Here is a 15,601-nt window from a genome sequence, read left to right on the forward strand (position 1 = left end):
CTAGAAGGTAGGCCCAGTAAATTTAGCACAAACCAAACCGACACCGTTTTCACATACCCAAATAAAAACCGCGAATAACTCTCTTTCCGAACCAATTCGATTCACAACTCAGACACAGCGAAAATCTCGGAACCCTAATTTGACGAAGAACAAGGAGAAGCAAATATGGTACGCAAAAATTTAATATTTTTTACGATTTTAACACAATTAATTGTTTATGAATTTGTGGGTTTAAATTCATTTTGTTGATTTTGGGGTTTTTCTTTTGCAATTCACGATTTGATGGTTTTGATGAAAGAGAATTAGGGTTAGCTGGTTGATTTGGATTAATTAGAGACTGAAAATAGGGAATGGGGTTTTGATTTGGGAAATTAATCGCTTATGTAGTTGTAATTTGAATTTGTTTACTTGGTATTGTATATGATTGGTTTTGGATTTTTTTTTTTTTTTTTTGGATTTAAAATTTGGGTTATTTTTATTGTTACATTTAAACAAAATTTTGAGAAATTAGATGGTTTTTTTTTTTTGATAAGTAGAAATTAGATGGTTTTGATGGAATACAATAAGAATTAGCTGGTATAATCTGGATTTATTAGAACCCAACACATTGGGGAAGGGGTTTCAATTAGAGAAATTATCACTTTTGTAGTTGTAACTTGAAGTTTGTTTACTTGCTATTGAAGATGATTGGTTTTGGTTGTTCTTTTTTGGGTTGTCTTTGTTACACTAGAATTATGTCTTAGAGTTAGCTAGGGCTGTATTGTAATTTCTGTAAAATATGAATGCACTCTTTTTCACATGGGTTGATTCTAGTGTGGTTATGCTTTTGATCCGTTAATATTACTGGAGTGTGTGTTTTTGGGATTAATTAAAATGTGTCAAAAGTAGGATTGTTTTCATTTGTGAATCATAGTTGAACATTATACTCCAATTATGCAATTTTCTATAAAGATTGATTTGGTGTGCAATTGAGACAACTGTCGTGCTTGAACCATATGAGTGGTGTTTGAAGTTTTGTCTGGGTCTTATTATGTTGATTATCATATCTGTCAATGAGCTATAGCTCAACTGGCACATTCTCTACCTATAATTATTACAGGGTGAGGTCATAGATTCACCATTGGGCACGTGTGTAACTCACCAAAAATTTTATAAAAAAAAAAACTGTAGAATATCATATCGACCTGGGTCATATTCTGTAGCCTTTTGAGATTCATCTTTTGAAATAGGCCGGTTAGAGATAGGAGTTTACTTGAGGTGTGTAATGGTTTTGGAGAAATATACGATTAGCATTGCGTTCTTTCATTGGCCAGATCAAATCTTATTAACCGATAAATTTTTGCATCATTAAATTGACAGCAGCTGAGGTTACACTTACACTGGAATAAATGGAAATGTTCGATATTTATGTCAGTACCTCAGTTTGTCACAATTGTCCATGTAAAGCTTCATAGGGAACTTACAATTTCCTTATAGTTTCTATATGTGCAATAGAATGGATATATTTCTTTAATTATTGGTGAGTTACTCACATTTGATGGATCTTGAACCCATGACCTCACCCTCTATTCCATTCTGGGCTCCACAGCTTCTGTTTTGCCACAACTTGGCCCATATGATTGTTGTTGAGTCCTCAATCTAGTGTTGGCCCATATGCTTGAAGGTTTACATCATGTCATTTATTGATCAGTGTTGCTTTTGAGCAAAACTCTGAAATGTGATAATTGATGTATGATTTTGAATTGTAATTTTCAAAGTTATTCCTTGAATTTTGGTATTTTATTATTATATATATATATATATATACATATGATTTCTCAAGTGTCTCCCTATGAATTTATTGAATTTGCTAAACTTGCTTTGCCTGGATTTTTGCAGTCTTCACTTGCAGCTGCTAGGGCAGATAACTTTTACTATCCTCCAGAATGGAGCCCAAATCAGGTACACGTAATTAGTAGTTGCTCTATTACATTGTTAAAATAGCTTATGATGATGCATCGTTGCTCTAACATGTTCACATTATTCTTTTTAGGGTTCTTTGAACAAGTTTCATGGTCAACATGCTCTGAGAGAGAGGGCAAGAAAAATAGACCAAGGCATACTGATTATAAGGTAATTTATTATGCTCATTCTCTTAAATTTTTGATAGCATGACTTTTTATCAAAAGCTTATTTTGGAATTTGATAGATTATGGTCTAGTAACTTCTAATTTCTAAATTTGTCCGATGATGGGAAAAGGAGAGCCCCCAGGGGCTTAGGGAATTAACACACTATACACTAGTGGTAGGCAACTAGAGTTTGCTTGTCACTCTCTTCTCTTTGCCTGCCTTTCTGTATTAGATGGTGGGCAACTATTGTTTAGCTTGCCACCACCTTCTCTGTCATTTTTTCTGGGCTTAAGTCTTTCTGTATGAAACCAGGGGCCTGTTTTTGTATAGACATTTTTTCTTCTTTTCTTAGCCAACTCCTAAATATTTATTGCCTACCTTTCAGGTTTGAGATGCCCTATAATATATGGTGTGGTGGATGCAATTCTATGATTGCAAAGGGTGTTAGGTTCAACGCGGAGAAAAAGCAAGTGGGAAATTATTATTCTACAAAGGTATGTTCTGTGATGCTTCTGACTGTTTAATGTAGGATTGGAAGTTCTATGTATACATTAAGGTATATGTTCAATGATGTGTTTTATTTGGATGATGAATGCACACAAATGGCCACACAATCACTTTCTGACATATTTTGCCAATATGCTCTCAAATGTGAGAGTTTATTTTTGGTTGAAAATTAGTTTCACTACTTCTCTGGTCATTGTGAGAGTTCATAAAATAGTTAATTTTAGCTTATCTAAATTTTTGGTTGCTCTCTCCACAGTGTTTTCAATTGACAGTGAAGGTCTGCTTGCTTCTTTCAGATATGGAGCTTTACGATGAAGTCTGCATGCTGCAGACATGAAATTGTTATTCAGACAGATCCAAAAAATTGTGAGTATGTGATCATCAGTGGAGCCCAACGAAAGACTGAGGAGTATGACATTGAAGACGCAGAGACTTTTGCACTCCCTGCAGATGAAGGTTGGTTTGGACTGACCCTTTTTTTTTGGTTTGGGTGGGGTTGGTTTATGTCAGATGGGAATAGATGGACTCAATACGTTTTAAAAGAATCCATCATATAAGTATGTTTCCATGGTAGACCACTAACATATTAATGTGAAAACATGGGCTCTTATTGTTCATGGGAAGGCTAGCCCCTTACTTCTTGTGTTGTTATTTTCTTCGCTAACATCTTATTATTCCTTCTCTCAGAAAAAGGCAAACTAGCCGATCCATTTTATCGTCTTGAACACCAGGAAGGAGATTTGAAGAAGAAGAAAGAAGCTGAACCAGTGCTAGTGCGTCTCCAGCGAGTATCTGATTCCAGGCACTCAGATGACTATGCCCTCAACAAGGCTCTTCGGGCACAACTTAGAGTATGTTACTGGGTTCATATTAGCTCTTCATTTTCATGTTCTTCTACTAGTAGGTAAAGTTGTTCCTCACTTCTCTTTTTCTCAGAATCAAAAGAAAAGAGTTGCTGAAGAAGAGGCTGCTTCAAGGAAAAAAGGCATTGGCATACGACTGCTTCCACCATCTGAAGAAGATGCTTCTAGTGCAGCTCATGTGAAATTTTCTTCTAAATTTGACAAAAATAGGAAGGACAAGCGAGCATTGATCAAAGCCACTTCTATTTTCTCTGGGTCGTCTGGGTCTTCCATGTCCAATAAGAGACATTTGGAGTTAGAATCCAAGAGAAGGAAAATTAGTGCAGCTGCTGCATCTAGCTTACTGGCTGGGCAATTTAAGCCTTCATCATGGTCTCAGAGTGCTGTTACTTCACATAGGAACAGGAGAACTTAAGTGACAGCAAGAAATTGTTAGGTGACAGTTTCTAGATTCGAAAGAACTGCTTTTTCTTCATAGTTGGCTTTCAGCATCACCTGTTCAAAGTGGCAATGAAGCATGTACATAGATCAACATGTATCTACTGCTTGGTTGTAGTCTTTTACACTTAAAGCTCCTTGTGCTTGAGTGATCTAGCTGAGATTTCAGGATTATTATAGTGTACTGGGTGTTGTATGTCGAAGATTTTAAATTAATGAATGAATGACAAGGATTCTACTTTCAGAATGCTGTATTTTCAATTTTCAAACAACGTTACTCAATGACACTTTTGTAAATATTTTGAAAACCAGGGGGTCTACTTGATTAGACAACGCATGACTAACTTCTCTCTCCTCAAATAAAAAATATTAAATTGTATTGTGCTTGTCAGCTTTTTAAAAATAAAACACATACATACCAAACACACAATTATGTTTTTTTACACACTGAAACGTGTTATTTAAAACATGGTACTAAACACATTTTTTTTATTTTATGAATACTGTAAACACCTGTTTCCATAACACTTTTTAAACCATAATTTTCACATTATTTTAAACAACGATACTAAAAATCTTCAACCAAACGGGTCCCAATTTCCAATCAATATGGGCATCACAGATGTTGCTTGGCTAGTAGAGCCCAAAAGTATAATGCTTCTACATTAAGTGGACATAAACCTTGGGCTTTTCAGTGGCCCTCTAACTAGCCAAGCCCAAATAAGAAGTTTTCCTATAAATTGCCTGAAGACCAAAAAGAAAGAACCAGGCCCAGAGCATCATTCATTTTGGGGTTTGAAATCGGAATCCTTTCTAACTATTTCTCCATCCTCATTTATGTACAAGGCTCATGAAAGAAATGATTTGATTTAGTTCTAAGAAAATGAGTGATCGAGTGATGCACCAATCGTAAAACTTCTTATTCGAGGTCCAAATGGACTGTTTAGAAAATAATCTGTAAAGGGAAAGAATGCTAAACTTTCAAGTCGAATAAGAAAATGCCTACGGTATATATAGTAGGATTCAAGGCATTTCAAAATCATGATGAGAATATGAGATACGATAACTTAGTCACAATTTACAAAAAAGAACTACTCTTCTTCTATGAAATTGTGCTTTGTATCACCAAATCTTTGATGATGTACTGCGATTCTCTTACAATATTAAATAAGAAACCACGTATATGCATGCACATAGTTAATTAATATAATTTCTCTTTTCCAATATATGTACTGTGGTTGCACGATTTTCTTGGCCCAAATTCTAATGATCAGGCTTTGACCCAAGACGCAACCCACAATGAATGTTCGTAGAGAATGGGTGAAAGAACTTGGCTTCAGTGAGCCCGTTCGGTCGAATGCATGGATAAGGTGGTTGCAGAAGATAAAAGACACGGGAAAGATTTCTCAAGTCTCCTTATATTCCTTTTCTCTTTAGGTCTTCTTACCGTTTTTTCCGTCCCTTTCTTTGGGGGACTGCATTACATTATATAGCTCTCCTTCTTTTATCTAAACCTTACACCTGTTGATCATCTAAGCATCCACTTGAGCGCCTGTCCCATCAGCCGCCCTCACCACTCCCTTTGTGAGTTGCAGAGGCCAAGGCGGTACTGTTCAGGGGTCTTTTCCTCATTAATGCGGCCAAGAGGTTGGTTGGGGCGCAATTAATGTGGTGATAGCTTTTCGAGGGATATTTTGGATTTTATTCATTTTATATGTCTGGAGGGTGAACTGAATTGGCTGGGGATGGCTCTTGGTTTGGGCTTCGTGATGTCCGAGGAGGAGTTTCTCCTCGGACAGGCTTCCTGGGCGTTGCTGGGATTGAGTAACGCTTCATGTGTGGCCTCTCCTCGGAAAGGACGCTCCTCGGATGGGCCTGGATTTGGAGTGGCCCATTATTTTTGGGCCGGGCCCCACATGTACTATGATGCATAATATATAGAAAAAAGTTACCTTCACAACATTTTCAAAAAAATATTAAGTGATAAGTTATTATTAGTTTTAATTTGAACTTATCACTAAAATTACTTTTTTACCCACTAATAATAGCAAATAACAACTTGTCACTTCGAATTTGTTGTGAAAGTGTTATAAAAATTTTGTGAACATAGTATTTTTCAATGTATTATGAATTCCAAAGATACATACATTTCAAATTTTATGGGTTTGAATTATTTGATCAAAAAATGTGAATATAATGTCAGGTAAAATATATAAAAATTTTATTGTTTGTCCTTTTTATATGCATGGGACAACATAATTTTATGGGTTTGAATTATTTGATCAAAAAATGTGAATATAATGTCAGGTAAAATATATAAAATTTTTATTGTTTGTCCTTTTTATATGCATGGGACAACATCAAGTTGTACATAATGTAATTCTTTATTAATATTACACCATTAAATAATTTTTTTTTGATTTAATATTTAAAAATTTTCATTGAATTCACATTATTCTTCCACCATAAAATTCTACCCTAATCAGACCTTCTTTATTATTGTTGTTCTTTTTTATATGCGTGGAACATGAAAATTCTTGGAATGATTTATTATATATATATATATATATTTATATATAAAAGACATTCTTTACTATTTAATCAATAAACTTATTTTATGCATTACTTTAAAAAAAAAAAAAAAACCATGAATCTATCAAAAGACAACTAATGATATATATTTAAGAATTAGGTTGACACAACTATCAAAAAGAAGAATCAAGTTGATGTAACTTTTTGTTCTTAACACATTGTCCAATTCCATATTAAACAAATATTATAGATTATCCAATTCATTAACTCATGTTTTGTGTATAGTTTTAAAGTAAAAATAAAAAAGAGTTTGAAATTAAAAATTTCAAATGTTAGATAATTGTTTGCTCATTTTGATATTTTGTGTGCATGGAAGGTATTATAAGAAGATGATATAGTTTTTTTATCAAGATCAATTAAGTAACATTCGATGCAACTTTTTATTAACATTACATCAATTAGTATTTTGAAAATCCAATCATTAGGTTATATGTTATCTTTATTCTTAATATACATGCTAAAATTTGTGTCAAATGAATACATTTATGATTCAATCTACGAAATCATGTTTTTATGTGTAATTTTAAAGTATAAAAAATTTGAAATTTAAACATTTTAAAGACAAGATTGTTATTTATTCTTTATCATTTTAATATTTTGTTAGTATTTATATAAGAAGACAATCTAACTCAATAGTGATTCTCATGAAAAAAATACAATCAATGGAAAATTATCAAATTTTGTAATATTAACAAAAGTTATACTAAGTGACCGTTTGGATCCTACGTCCACGTTTAGCGTTTTGCCTTTTGCCTTTTGCCTTATACCAGTGCCTCTTGTACTTTTGCCTTTTTTTTTTTTTATACCAGTGCCTCTTGTACTGTTCATGGGACATAAACAATGCATTAAGGCAAATAAACAGTGTTTTTAGCCTGAACAGTAACCCAAAAACTATTTTTTTATTGTTTTTAGTTTTTCAGTTTTCAGCAAAATAAACGGTATCCAAACACATCCTAAGTTATGTGCATGCATGGAGAGAGAGAGAGAGAGAGAGAGAGAGAGAGAGAGAGAGAGAGAGAGAGAGAGAGAGAGAGAGAGAGAGAGAGAGAGGCACTATCAAAGTTAATAGGATGGATTTTATCATGTATAATAATCCTGTTATTTATAAATCAATGAAATGATATATATCATTGTTAGTACTCGTATGGTATATTAATTTTGCATATATGAGATATACTCTTAACCTATTGAATGATTTAAATTACAACAAAATTGCATCATTGCATAAGTTAATAGGATGGATTTTATCATGTATAATAATCCTGTTATTTATAAATCAATGAAATGATATATATCATTGTTAGTACTCGTATGGTATATTAATTTTGCATATATGAGATATACTCTTAACCTATTGAATGATTTAAATTACAACAAAATTGCATCATTGCATGTAAGGAGAGCATCTGTTTTTGCTTCAAGATGAAAAGATATAACTCTATCATGGTTTCTCCCATTTATATATATAAATATATGAATGTGTGTGAGCACACACAATTTCTTGTAGTTTTACTTAAAAAAACATAGCTCTTATCTCAATATTTATCTAATCCCCAAGTACAGTATAGATGCAGATTTTCCACCTATTTTCACCTACACAGGTTTTTCTTAACCATATTTTCACAATGTTGGCATGAAAGCAGTCCAAAAAAATAAAAGACATGCAGCTAGAGAGGCTACCTCATATGTACAGTAGAAATTCATACGAAAAAATAGATTCGATTTTGAGAAGAAAATACAGGAATTGCAGGACATTCCATGATATGCTAACACGTATTGCAACAAATAATTAATTTAAAAGTTTAATATATACTATGATAATTATTAGTTTACATTACACTATTTATATAAGATTTATATTATACATTAAATAAATATGTACAATATCATACACATTTACATAAAAATGTACCATATTATACACATTGCATAAAAATATAAAATATTATACATATTTTGTTTAATCTACCGTATAAATCTTGTATAAATAATGCATGGTAAACTAATAATTTTTCATATACTGCTATTTCATAGACCACAAAGTGAAAGAAAACACTATAGATCGAGTACATTAAAGCCAAAAGGTCGAACACAGCAACATTAATATGTGGAATGTACATTCCCTATATAACTCCATCACTAGCCCTCGTGACTATAAACGTGCATGCCTCTCATTAGGGCTTTTTCTTATTCTTTTTTTTTTCTTTTCTTTTTTTGGTAGTGGAATCCCATTAAAAACCATAGCTGGGTGGCATGGAAGTTTGTTGTACTTATGAGTTGGATATAGCTCAATGGATTGGTGGTGGCCATGTGGGGACGAAGCACATGACGAGAACTATATCGTCACCATTCTTAGGAATGATTATACTTCGGCCAGTACTCTGAAGAGAGAGAGAGAGAGAGAGAGAGAGAGAGAGAGAGAGAGAGTGATAGAGAAAGAGACTTTAGAAACAAACAAAACAAAACCACAGACTGCATGTTTGAGTTCAAATCGGATCAGAGAGAGCCCATGAAGTCCACATTTTCTATGTTAGGATTTAAAATAAGGTTTCTCTCCCTACGAAAAAGATCCCTCACTGTTTTTTCCTTATCTAACAAACTAAGCACATCTACGTGCAGTTTCTGAACCACCAAACCAAAACAAAACAAAATAATTAAAATGAGAAATCCCACCAAACCACAAACCCATCTCTCTCTTTCTTTCTTTCTCTCTCTCTCTCACACTCATACACACATATACACCAAAACACATTTTTCCTATTTTTTGTAGTGATGCAAGTACACAAAACATACCATCATTACCTATTTGTTCATTGGTGGAAATACATAATAATAAACACACCAAAAAACCACTCCCACAAGCAAAACAAAAAGAAGATAGAAGAAGAAGAAGAAGAAGATAATGATGAAGAAAGATCACAAGAAAGTGCATGTAAGGTCTTAGTAAATTAAATCGACCTGTGTTCAAGGATATTCACATTAGTCCTTTGCCTCTTAACATTCCCAGAAGAAGACTCATCCCCATTAGTCTTTTCCATCACTGCTTTAAGCGCGTCTTGAATTGAACTTATACAATGTTGCTGTTGATGCTGGTTTTGGTTTTGGTTTTGCTCGTCGCTACTACTTGAATCCTCTTCCCCAGTAATGAAAAGAACGTTCTTTACACGACCCCCAAGTGTTGTAATCTCAGCTTTTAAAGTTCTTAAACGTAAAGCTTTCAAAGTTTTGATGAGATCAGGCAAAAGATCAGACCTATCCTCGCAGCAAAGTGAGGCTTTGATCACAAACTTACCATCCTCATCAGATGTATCCACGGTTAGCTCGTCTACTTCAGTGGGTACTGGACTCGTTTCTGCTATCAAAGAAGTCTGGCGCTTTAGCTCTTTAACGTGTTGTATTACTTCTGCTAATAATGAAGCTTTGTCCGTCTATATCATATAACCAATGAACCAATCATCAAAGTTAGTATCTTTTTGCTAATGGAATAACAATACATAAATATGAATGTGATTTGAGGTTTTTTCTAGTTGAGAAATGAAAGTAGCAGTGGGATTTTAATGGTGGGGTTTTTCATTTTTGAAGGTAAGGCATGGATCGATGTATAGTGTGAAGAGTATAGTCTACAGTGTGCGTGTGTGACTGACAATAATGTTAGTTTGTCTGTCTTTATATCTTTTCATTCTCTAACTTTGGTTTGACTGATATCCGGCAAGAAATTTCCATGGCAAGCTTTTCAACTGCTCCATTGTTCCTCTTTATCATATCAACTTAGCGACATTAACGCTTATTCCCTTTTTTTTTTTCGTTTTTTTCCTCTCCTCGGAACTACCACAAGACTCAGAAAAAGAATAAGCCAAAAGAAACACAACAATAAAGAGCTTCATACAGAAAAGAAAAGAAAAAATGTGACTAAACGTGACTACACTATCTATCTCATATCTAATGGTAGGTTTTGAAGGCACAACCTAAAATAATTAGAATCTTAGGAAAATCTAAAGAGATCTTTGATTGAAAAAGCTCATTAAGTTTGTTATGATACATACAAAACAAAAAGTGTACAAGGAAAGTATAAAGGTATATGAAACCTATATAAAATACAACATGTTGTACGCGTGCTGATATATATGTGTATATATTTATGATTATTTTTTTAAGTACTTACTTTGGTGGTGCTGGGCAATAAGCTACGCAGCTTAGCAAGATGGTTGTTGATTCTTTCTCTTCTCCTCCTCTCAGCTTCACTATGACTCTTAGAAGCAGCAAGAGCCTTAGCATCCATGATTTCTTGGGCAGTGAGTTTGCCCAACTCAGCTTGAAGCCCAAAAGGAGCTGAGCCGGATTGAACAACAGGTCCAAGAGTGTCAGATATGATTCTGAGATGATCTGAAGATGGACCATCATAGGCAAACTGTAGAGAAGGAGCTCTTCTGTTGAATAAACTGGCATACGATGATGGTGGTGGAGGGACTAGAAATGGGTCATGGTCTCGGACAGGGTTTGTGGCAAAGTGAGCTTGGTTGAAGGCGTGGACTGGAGGGAGAGACCATGGTTGTAAGATTGGCTCAGGGAAAATCAATCCTCTTCCGCCTCCATATATGTCACTATTTTGTTGTTGTTGTTGATGATGATGGTGTTGTTGCATCTGTTGGTGTTGTTGAACAAGTAACTGTTCCTGGAAACTTTGTATGTTAATATTATTGACACTTTGAGAACACTCTCCTTGATCATCTTCTTTCTTTCCACACATCTCTCTCTTTCTCTCTAGCTTTCTCTCTATGTATATATGTAACTAAAAATATGGAACAAGTTGGAACTTGTATTGCTTTCTGATCTGAATAAGAGAGAGAGAATTCAAAGAAAAAGGTAAGGAAGTTGGTTTTGTTTCACACTAGGAATAAGAGAGTGAAAAAGGGTATTATTACTAAAGGAAGAAATGCTTGAAAAGAAAATAAGGCAGACAGACAGACAGACCTTGTTTGATATATCTTGATGGATGAAAGATGATGATCTTGGTGTTTCAGAGAGTCCTCTCTATCTAGCTATCTCTCTCTCTCTCTCTCTTGTGGTATATGATGATGATATCTCTTTCACTTGGGTAGGTTTTTCCTGCCACAAGCCTTTGTGGGGGGTGAGTGAGTAAGTGAGTGATGACCCTTTTTATCCTTTGCCTTAGCCAAGCCTTTCCTTTTCCTTTGTGCTTTGTTGGTATCTTTTTGGTTTCTTTGTTTTTTTCTTTGCTCTTCTGCACCCTCTCCCACCACTCTAATATATAGAGCCTGTTTGAGTACTGCTAGTCTCCTTTCCTTTCCTTTCTTCTTACGACATTCCCTCTATCCATGATCTCTGTAGCTTTCAGGGTGGGGTATCTTTTTAACTTATATATAATTTATTTCTACCAAAAAGAATTGTACCTATGATATACGAATTAAAATCACATTTTTTTCATAAATTTTTTTATAACCAATAACATAGTTTATTGTAAATTGATACAGGATAAAAATGATATCAACAACAAACTCATACAAAAATGATATTATTACAATTAAGTCACATTATAATAAATTTTGTGACCAAACCATACTCTAAATTAATCTAGAGTTTTATAGTTCAATGAAATTATATGATATAATTATTATGTAACTATAGAATTAAAAAAGATCATTACTCTAAACTAAAACAACATGCGGTTGTTGCTTTGTGATTGGTTCAAAGTGTATAATTACACTCCACAAGCGCAGTTAGAGAGAGAAAGAGAGATGGGAAACACAAGCAGAAACAGAGTGAACACACAACACACAGATTGTCGACCGACCAAAGACCAAAAAGGCTGAGAGTATCATCATGATAAAAGGCTTAGCTAACCCTTTTCTTTCTTTATTTTTATTTTTTGGTATTAGATTATTTGTGTTTTTTTTTTTCCTTTCTATCTCATCTTTTAGGACCTTTCCTCTACTACCTCGGTCAAGCCCCCACGTTCTTCCATACTCTTCGCTATCTCCACGCCACCCTTTTCTGCTTCCCCAAGACCATGTAATCATTGTGTCTTAGAACATACTCCACCACCCCCCTTCTCTTTCTCTCTCTCTCTTTCTAGGTCCTCCTCCTAAGTTTTCTTGGTTTCAGTTACATATGTATTGATGGCTCTTACCGGCCCTTTTGGAATTTATGTCCTTTGGTAGGTAGGTATAGATCAAAGATTTGTGTACATGTATACACATCTTCGTATAAGATGGGTTTGAGCTTTGCCATGGTTATTACATGATGGGCAACTCATTCTTTTTTTTTTTTTTTTTTTTTTTTTTTTTTTTTTTTTTTTTGGAGTCAAAAGCGATAGAGATGTGTTAATTCAGAAGAATATTAGAGCACTAATTAAACATATAATAAGTACATAAGTCCTAAAAAAAACAAGTACTCCTACATAGCTATAGTAAGGAATCATAGACCTTTGGTCTAGTTATAGAGACATGCTTTCAACGGCTGCAGCGGGTCTAAAGTGATATATCTCAATAAAAAAAATGTTAGAAAGTACTATCTATCAAGTTTATTAAAAAATATCCTCTCAAAAAAAGTTTATTAAAAAATGCATAAAAACTAATAAGATGACTGATGATGAGGAATGTGGTTGATGTCACATAAAAAAAAATTTAATAATTTTTTTATTTACATTTAAAAGTTTAGTCATTGAATTATAAAATATATATATAGTATCACTAATCCAACATGAAAATACTATTCTATATTTTAATAGGAAGTTTAATAACCTAATAATATTTTACAAACTAGGAAAAAATTGTAATTCATTGGTTATTTCCGATATTCGGTAGCATAAAAAAAGGACAAAACTGTAGCTCCACTCCTTTCTATCTTTACTTTTTGTCCTTCCTATCTTTGTCTCCTTTTTTCTTTCTTATTTTAACATGGAGATATATATTTCCTAAAAACAAATGACATATATTATTTGCGATAAAATTTTGTAATAATTTTTTACATATTATGCTTTAAATTTTTTAATTAAATTCAACCATGTTGTATTGATCAATAAAATTATATGATTAAATTTATTTAAATAACCTAAAATATAATAACTAAAAAAAGTACTTTTGTTTTTATCTTGATTAAGAACTTTACAAATAACCCCACCCCATCCTCGAATCTAGATTTTTTTTAACCTCTCAAGCCTTATGAGCCTATGGCTTTTGGTAGTACCAACTTACCAAACATGGGTAGTGGTCCTAAAAACTGTACTTAAGCTACCATACCTCAAATTTTGGTTAAAATTAAATTTTGCAGCTAATCAAAATTTTGGAAAGAAAATACTAGTACTTTGTCTGCTATATGAATTGAGGCTGTTGGCAAGTTGTATATCGAAACTGAAAAGGGCACAACACCGATGGACTAATAGATGTACCCGATTACTTTTGACATATGGCACGGTGTTCAAAGCTCCTCCAGTTATTGTCTTCCTAGTTTCATAAAACAGAAGCTCTATTCTCTGCTTTTAGCCGCTTAGCTTGCTGCTTGGGCCTAAAGAGGTTTAATGGTACTAAAAAACAGGAAAAAGGCTCAAACCCTTTGCCCGGCAAGGTCTGGGTAATTACACAGTTATATAAGCAGCATGGTTAACAAAAGTTGAACTAAAATCATTAACCCTGCATACTTTTTCATTTCTCTTTTCAACATAATAATTGTTTAGTGAGAGAGAGATAAAGAGAAAGAGATAAATCTTTCTTCCTTTCCTGTGTTTTTTTCGTCTCATCCTTTTGATCAAGGGTTCAAGATCGGATTCTCTCTGTTATTGATAAAGATTAGAGCCTTCTTATTGTTTTTGTATAGCCCAACAAATGACATATATAAATAAATTACAACCAGTAGATTTATTTATTTTTAGTTTCATATGCATATAAATAGAAGGTATCGAACAAGTGATATTTACCCATAATAGTGTATTGAAAAGTGTTTTAACCACCGTGCACCCTTAATGTGGTAGTCACTCCACAAGTATAAATACTTGTAGGGTGTGAGGGGCAAGGGCCGAGATTCAAGTCTTCAAGAGTGAGCTTTACACACATATACACTTCGATTAGGTTAGAATAGAAATTCTATCTTGTATAAATAAAAAAGAAAAAAAAAGTGTTTTAGATTCCCTGGTTGATTTCAATAAGGATTTAATCAACTTGATTAATTAACCAATTATGTAACAATTCAATTTCCTATTACCTTTTTCTCTCTCCCTTGTATATATATGTGTGTTTGTTTCTCAAAAAAAAAAAAAAAAAAAAAGCATTCCCCTATTAATCGCTACAGTCCAAACATGTCACCAAATAAACAACAAATATGGAAATAAATAACATAGTCATATGAAGACGAAGTAGAAAACATATACAAAAAAATAAATAAATAAACCTACTAAGAAGGTTACCGCTAATCCCAATAAGAATTTCACTAATTAAAATTGAAGTTTACCATTGAGAAATGCTCATATCCCTAGTCACTATATCGTAGATACTTACAAATGGAAATCCACTATATGCTCTAAGTCATTTCGCTTTTATAAATTGAAATTCTCCCATGAACTGCGTCCATGACTTCAAAGATCACATTAAAGATTTCTTTTCTACGGTATAAACAATTGTGGCTTCAGCTTTGATCATCGACTAGAACACCTTCTTCAAATTCACTTTTGTGTACTCCCTATTTGTAGTGAAAAGAGGTTCTGGGGTTTTCTTTGATGTGCACGGCTACCATCAACTAATAAGTGTCCTTTTATACTTATGCATGAATAGTAATTTCCTAGACACTAACAATGCAATATCCTAGATACTTACCAACTTAAACAACCTAAATATAAATTAGGTTTCTTGTGTCTCAGTCAAGCGAGTCTCAGTCGAGAGTATGTTGAGAGATTTGTTTTGATCGACTGAGACTCGATTGAAGGTGAGTTGAAAAGAAAGAGAATTATTTATCTTGAGATGACTTGATGTTGTATGGGGATTAGACATGTTCCATCCAGTAGATTTAACAATAAGAATGCTCTTTTATAACTTTTATATTTCTTTCTATTTTAAATCTACTACTTTTATTTTATCTTTTTT

General features: G+C 33.4%; 2 protein-coding genes across 4 annotated transcripts; one reads left to right on the forward strand and one right to left on the reverse strand.

Moving 5' to 3' along the window:
- The first annotated feature begins 61 nt into the window (after positions 1-61).
- Positions 62-4,164, forward strand: LOC115971640 (coiled-coil domain-containing protein 130-like). Its single transcript, XM_031091672.1, has 7 exons — positions 62-168; positions 1,879-1,941; positions 2,033-2,112; positions 2,495-2,603; positions 2,913-3,072; positions 3,304-3,467; positions 3,553-4,164. Exons 1-7 carry the CDS (start codon positions 166-168, stop codon positions 3,892-3,894), a joined length of 921 nt encoding a protein of 306 aa, XP_030947532.1. The 5' UTR covers positions 62-165; the 3' UTR covers positions 3,895-4,164.
- A 4,549-nt stretch (positions 4,165-8,713) lies between these two features.
- LOC115971721 (transcription factor bHLH30-like) lies at positions 8,714-11,735 on the reverse strand. 3 transcript variants are annotated; one of them, XM_031091932.1, is made up of 3 exons: positions 11,481-11,735; positions 10,672-11,181; positions 8,714-9,937 (listed from the first exon to the last, which is right to left on the reverse strand). In XM_031091932.1, exons 2-3 carry the CDS (start codon positions 11,149-11,151, stop codon positions 9,458-9,460), a joined length of 960 nt encoding a protein of 319 aa, XP_030947792.1. In that variant the 5' UTR covers positions 11,152-11,181; positions 11,481-11,735; the 3' UTR covers positions 8,714-9,457. The 3 variants fall into 3 exon arrangements, with proteins under 3 accessions (XP_030947792.1, XP_030947714.1, XP_030947635.1); XM_031091854.1 differs by having other exon boundaries at positions 10,672-11,340; XM_031091775.1 differs by having other exon boundaries at positions 10,672-11,735.
- Between the last annotated feature and the right edge of the window lie 3,866 nt (positions 11,736-15,601).

The sequence above is a fragment of the Quercus lobata genome, chromosome 1 (genome assembly GCF_001633185.2).
Source record: "Quercus lobata isolate SW786 chromosome 1, ValleyOak3.0 Primary Assembly, whole genome shotgun sequence".
Lineage (NCBI taxonomy): Eukaryota > Viridiplantae > Streptophyta > Magnoliopsida > Fagales > Fagaceae > Quercus > Quercus lobata.

Bases quoted from the DNA above. Each gene is read 5' to 3' on its own strand.
- LOC115971640 (XM_031091672.1), top strand. The intron at 3,073-3,303 runs GTTGGTTTGGAC...TCCTTCTCTCAG, and splicing joins TGCACTCCCTGCAGATGAAG to AAAAAGGCAAACTAGCCGAT. The intron at 3,468-3,552 runs GTATGTTACTGG...TCTTTTTCTCAG, and splicing joins CTCTTCGGGCACAACTTAGA to AATCAAAAGAAAAGAGTTGC.
- LOC115971721 (XM_031091854.1), bottom strand. From the start codon at position 11,256: ATGTGTGGAAAGAAAGAAGATGATCAAGGAGAGTGTTCTCAAAGTGTC. The intron at 9,938-10,671 runs GTAAGTACTTAA...TATATGATATAG, and splicing joins TATTGCCCAGCACCACCAAA to ACGGACAAAGCTTCATTATT.